This window comes from Prinia subflava, chromosome 15 (assembly GCF_021018805.1).
Source record: "Prinia subflava isolate CZ2003 ecotype Zambia chromosome 15, Cam_Psub_1.2, whole genome shotgun sequence".
Classification (NCBI taxonomy): Eukaryota; Metazoa; Chordata; class Aves; order Passeriformes; family Cisticolidae; genus Prinia; species Prinia subflava.
The window spans coordinates 15,921,501-15,927,500 of NC_086261.1; the positions used below are offsets into that span (position 1 = coordinate 15,921,501).

At 57.6% G+C, this 6,000-nt stretch overlaps 1 protein-coding gene across 2 annotated transcripts in view; it reads right to left on the reverse strand.

The window, feature by feature from the left end:
• ARID3B (AT-rich interaction domain 3B) overlaps positions 1 to 6,000 on the reverse strand; it is a 30,065-nt gene that overhangs the window by 23,650 nt on the left and 415 nt on the right. Inside the window, exons 1-2 of one of the 2 annotated variants that reach the window (XM_063412417.1) lie at positions 5,397 to 5,992; positions 3,373 to 3,967 (exon numbers count right to left, since the gene is read on the reverse strand). In XM_063412417.1, the coding sequence (XP_063268487.1) occupies positions 3,373 to 3,921 (549 nt within the window). In that variant the 5' untranslated portion in view covers positions 3,922 to 3,967; positions 5,397 to 5,992. Of the gene's footprint in view, positions 1 to 3,372; positions 3,968 to 5,396; positions 5,993 to 6,000 lie in introns of those variants that run through there. The other variant, XM_063412416.1, reaches the window with a different exon arrangement.

The following is a 6,000-nucleotide window of genomic DNA, read 5'->3' on the forward strand; positions in this document are numbered from 1 at the left end:
TCCTTTGGTGGGCAGAGTTAAGCCTTAGGAAGTGAAACAGATGCTCTCAGAAAGAAAACTGTTGTAGCACAGACGCTGATAAGATCAGGGCTGCTGCCCCGAGCTGCAAGTTCTCAGGCACGGCGAGCCAAGGGGTAATTACTGCCCACACCAGCTCCCCTGGAATGGGAATCAACCCTTCCCTGCCTTCCTAATAACAGAGCTCAATTCAGCAGCCCCAGCTTCAAAGGCAGCCCCTGAAAACATTTTAGTGATTTCAGGAATGGCAGGGAGGATGGGGAAGGGAAGGAAAGGGCTGAGGTTTAACCGATTAAATACTTTTTTTCTATTAAGTCCCTTTCATGTGTTCCCGTGAGCAAACAGGAACCTGCTCCCTGCTCCTTGAGGGCAAGCTGGGCTCTCTGAATGCCTCCTGTTCTCAGAGGAACCAGCCAAAACCCTGATTTGGGGTGAGGAGAGGGGTTCTCAGTGCCAGCCCGGAGCCAGAACAACACAAGTGCAAGGAAACGACACCTTCCATCTCCTCACACCTCCTGCCTCCAGCCTGAGCTCCTGCGAGCTGGCACTGCAGGAGACAAGCTGCCACTGCTCCTATAAATAAGTGTGGCACCTGAAGAAATCCTGCAAGGAGCCCAGCCTGCCTCGGGCTCCTCTCCCTGCCTGGGGATCCTGACTCACCTAGGGGACTGTGCAGGTGAGGAGCTGGGGAATCCCCTGGAGCCAAGCCAGGGATTTCAGGAGAAGCAGCGAGTGGCAGAGGGAGGATTCAAGCCTGTCGCTGCAGCAGAAGGAAGAGCAGGTGTTTGCTCTCAGCTGAGAGCCAGGAATCCCCTCCCACCGCAGCAGAAAAGGGAAAATATCCCGTGGCACACAAAAGGGACATGGAAAATCCAACCCTCAACCAACCACAGGGCAAAAAACCACCCCAGTGTGAAATGAAATGCCCCCTTTCCCCCCTCCTGGATGAAGGGGGCTCTCCCCAGCAATCCCTGCACTCCAGGCACATATTTCAGCTTATGGAATCCCAGCCCCTCGCTCCCGGGGCCTGCAGCAAAGGCTCAGTAATTATTTTAAGCTGACTTATCTTAATAAACAGCGTGACCTCCGGGAAGGTTTGGGTCAGGGTTTTTCAGCGCTGCCTGGTGATTTCTGGGCGGCTGCCCCGAGACATCCCCAAAATCCCAGGCACAAACCACTCCCATGGAAAACAGCACCGAGCCTTTATTCCATGGAAAAGGCAGCGAGCAGCAGCTGAGGGCTGGAAATCTGGGATTTAGCCTCACATTGCTGGTGAAAATGCAGGTGCTGCACCAGCCTGGGCGGGGCAGTGGGAAGCAGCACCAAGCTCCTGCTTTTCCCTGCTCAGCTTTCCCAAGGGATGAGGAACCAGCACCCACCCAACCCAACGGTGGCACCCTGGAATCAAACCCTCACTTCAGCCCAAAGACAGCCCCTTCCCAGGAGCTGGGATGGATTTCAGGGCATTCCAGAGGGCTGGAGCAGCAAACAGAGCCACCCCTCCAGCAATTCCTTCTCCTGGACAGGCTCCTCCGCTCCCTGTGCTGACAAAACTCCCCTGTCATTCCAAAATTCAGCTCATTCCCGTGAGCTGATCCAGCTCTTGTCCTACAATTATTTCCTGGGATGGGACAGAAGTGGCTTCGTTTTCCTGGTGGCTCCCAGATTTCTGCCATCTCCAGCCAATCCACAATTCCAAGGGATGCTTTTCCAGAACAACAAGCCACCCCTGAGGGAAGGAATGAAGGAATTTCCCCCCATTTCCACGGGCATTCTGCACCCCAGGAATGCTCTCGGAGCAGGGCACAGCGCTGGGAAAAGAAGCTAAAAAAGAAAACACTAATCCAGGAATAATTTTGGAAACAAACTGGAGAATCTGTTTTATCCTGGATTTTCTGCCCATTAAAGACAGAGAGCAAAGGAAAGAGCTCATCCCTTCAAAACATGCCTGGATATTAAAGATTCCAAGGAAGTAGGTGGCCAGCCCACAGCTCCCCACACAGTTCTCTCCCTTTCCTGCCATGCCAGACTCTCCTGGTTTTATCTCCCAGCTCTGAACTGGGAATCAGCAGTTCCACTGGACCCCAGCCATGGATCCAAGCCTCTCCACCTCCAGTGGCTGTGCCAGGGCACAAAACTCTGGCACAGCAGGAGGACCTGCCCTTTTCTTGCCACGTTTTCCAGAGCTGCCCCAGCACAGCTATTCCTTCATAGCCCCCTCCTGAACTCCAGGGATTCCCCCCATCCCTGCCTCTCCCAGAACGTCACACAGCAGCAGAAGTGGTTTTATTGCAGTTTTTCCTGCTGAGGCTTTGGGCACTTGGGGCTCCCAGGTTAAAGTGGCCTGGACCAGGCTGAGCTGTGGAGGAGGAAAAGAGCCAAAGCACATCGTTCCAACCTTGGAATGCTGTTTAATTCCACCTTTTTTCCCTCCTCCACACAAGCCCAGCCCAGCCCTGGCTGGTTTCACGGCCACTGGCCTGGCCAGAATGACCAGTGAGATCTGCAGGGCTCTCCTGACAGGAGGGAGAAGCACCAGCTGGACAAGGAACAAAACCAGCCTTGGACTAAGCCGAGCTTGTTGGGCTTTTCAAAGCAAGAGATCCCTTAAAACCTGAGCCCTGCCTCCTCTTCCCCACCCAGAGCCCTGAAAGAGGAAGTTTCCACCACTCCCATCCAGTAAATTCCGAGGCAATGGCCCCTGACTGACAAACCCACCTCATTTCCCTGCGGGAGCTTGAGCAACTCCCTCTCCTCCGCCCAGGCTCTCGGAGGAGAACCAGCAGCAAGGGCTTCCCCTGGGACTGGGAACACCCACCTGCCCTGCAGGGACAGACCCCAGGAAGCCACTGAAACCCCCGTTTTCAACTAAGGAAAGAATTCCACGATCCCCTGGAGTGGAACAAGGAGTGGAACGTGGAATTAACCTCCCACGAGGCAGCAGCGAGCTGGCTCCTTCCTTCCTTTCCTTCCTTCCTTCCCTGCTTCCCACACAGGGAATATAAAGTGGCTCTGACCCCGGGATCAGGGCACATCTCGCTGCCTGCCCACGCCAGCGCTCAGAACTCCACAATTCCAGGATCCCAGAGGTCTGACAAGCGCTGACTGCGGTGAGGCGTTGGCAGGGAGGTGTCTGCTCTCAAATGAGTAAACCACCAGGCTTTTCCACAAAATCCCACCCCACCAAGGCTCTCAGGGAGCACCACCTCCTCTACCCCAAGCTGGAAATCTGTGAAGCCGAGTTCTGGTGGAATCCCTTTAGAGGAGAACCCACCGGGGCAGCATGGCCTCCCGGAGCACTCCCTGCCAGGCTGAAGGAACGGATGTGGAGGTTTTTGGGAGCAGGGCACTCACCTGTTTGAGCTGCTCCTCCAGGCGCCAGCCAGGGCGCCCTGCCGGGGCTCCGGAGTGCTTGGCAGGGTCTGTGCCCGGCTCCTCCCAGCCCTGCTGGGCGCCCCGCGGGTGCCCCGCGGCCGGCACGGCGCCGGGGGCACAGCCCGCTCTTTGGTTGGGGTGGGCGCCCTTGGGGGCACGGAAATACTTGAGGGCAGCGCAGCTCTCCCGGCCGGGCGCCTCAGCCCCATCCTCCAGCTCGGCGCCATCTTCCTCGTCGTCCTCCTCCTCATCCTCCTCCTCGTCCTCGTCCTCCTCATCCTCGGAGTTCCTGCTGCTCTGCTCCAGGGCCCGGCTGGCGGGGGCTCTGCCCGGGGGCACGGCGGGTGCCATGGCTGGGGCGCGGCCGGCGGGGCCGGCGCGGGGCTGCGCGGGGAACGGCGGCGCCGGGAACGGCACCTGCGGCTCCCGGCGGCGCTCCCGGCAATCCATGGGCACCGCCGGCGGCTGCTGCTGCTGCTGCTGCTGCTGCTGCTTCTGCAGCTGCTCCACCACCGCCTGCAGCTTCATCCCGCCGTGCGCATGGCTGGGAGCCCCGGCGGGAGTCGCGCAGGATCTGCCGGGGAGACAAACGGTGCTGAGCGAGGGCGCCCGGCGCTTTCATCTTTTCCCCAGGAAGGGGACGGCCAGAGCGCAGAGCCGGGGCTCTTTCCTGTGCAGGAGACCGTGAAACAATCAGCCCCGCGTTTAACAGCCGCGGGCTGCGGCTCCCATTCAGGCTGCAGACTGGTTAATTGTATTTTCGAGGCGGGAGCTCGCTGCGCTCTGCCCCGGAGACACCGTCCCGAGCCGCCTTTGTGCGGCACGAGCCTTCCACGCTTCCCAAATCGCTGCTGCTGGAACGGCAGCTTTGGGATTCGGCGCTCCTGGAGCGCTGCCTTAAAAGGAGACGGCCACGATGAGCTTCCCTGTATTGATATATTAAAAAAACCCCCAAACACACGCCCGTGCCAGCAGGGATTTGTCGTGCGGGGCTATCCCTAAATTCTCTCAGTGCTCTGTGGCTAAATCCCTGCTGCTTAGTAAAAATAAAAGAAAACAAAACTAATAAATAAATAAATAAGTAAATAAATAAATAATGTGTTATTTTTTTAGGTGTTCTTTTTCACCAGGGAGATGGAGATGGGAGCACAGCAAAGCACTGCGCTCTCGCTCCGTGGCTAAATCCCTGCTGCTTAGTAAAAATAAAACATAAAAATATAAAAATATAAAAATATAAAAATATAAAAATATAAAAATATAAAAATATAAAAATATAAAAATATAAAAATATAAAAATATAAAAATAAATGAATGATTAATTAATTTAGGTGGGGTTTTTTTAGGTCTTCTTTTTCCCCAGGGGGATGGAGATGGGAGCACAGCAAAGCACTGCGCTCTCGCTCTGTGGCTAAATCCCTGCTGCTTAGTAAAAATAATACATAAAATAAATAAATAAATAAATAAATAAATGATTAATTAATTTAGGTGTTACTTTTTTAGGTCTTCTTTTCCCCGGGGGGATGGAGATGGGAGCACAGCAAAGCACCGAGCCGCTCCGGGATCCCGGAGTTCCCAGAGCATCCCATGCCCTGGTCCGTGCCCTCCCTTCCCGCCTGAGGAGCCCGGGAGCTTTCCCAGCTCTCCCTTTCCGACCTGCTGAGCCAGCACTTGAGCAAAGCCCCGCGGAACAGCCCCCGGCCGGGAGCAGAGCTCGGATAAACCCTGGCACAGCCGCGGCGCCGCTCGGCCCCGGCCGCGGTTTGGACTTTGTGTCCGGCCCTGCTCGCCCTCCTCGGCGGGGAAAGGGCGATCAAACACATCCCACCTCGGCTGGGGGGGCTATCAAAACACGGCCAGCTCGGGGAAACAAAGGAAAAGCCAGCTCCAAACCGGCCCCGAGCTCCGGCCGCCTCCCGCCGCCCCGCTCGGGAAAAAAAGGATAATTTTGGGAAAAAGCGGCTGGGAACGGGCAGGATTCTGCTCGGAGATAACTGAGCACCTACCAGGCAGCAGGATTCTGAGAGAAAGGCAACTCCCAGGGTCCCGGAGCATCCCTAGCTGGAAGTGCTGCGTCCCAAACTCATTTTCCCCCCCGTCTCTCACTCTCTCCTCCCTAAATAACAGCCGGCTTTGCCCAGCCCGTTTTCCCTGGGCAAACTCTTCCTTAAGGGAGCAGCCCGGTCCCGAAAAGCAGAGCCGGGAGCAGCAGAGCAAACCCGGCTCAGGTGCGGCAGCACCGCCCAGGAAAGCGGAGGAACCCCCAGGAGAAGCGGGGCTCGGGCACCGCCGACACCCCCGAAGGAGCAGCGCTGCCGGGGGCGCAGGCAGCCGGACCGGGGCGGGGAGGGGCGGCTGGCTCCCGGCGAGCCGCGGTCCCAGCGCCGCGATCGCGGTGACAGCCGGGGGGGGACAGGAGCACCGGGGCACGGCGGGCCCGGAGCCGCTCCGCGCCCTCGGAGCCGAGGTTCGCTCGCTCCTGCCCCGCTTTCTGCGCCCCTCCCTCACTTCCAGCGCCTCTTCCCCCACGCAGGCAGCGCCAGGACCGAGTTTCCCCACCCGCGGCGGGGCTTTAACCCCCCGGGCGCGCCCTTTCATCCCCCAGCCCCG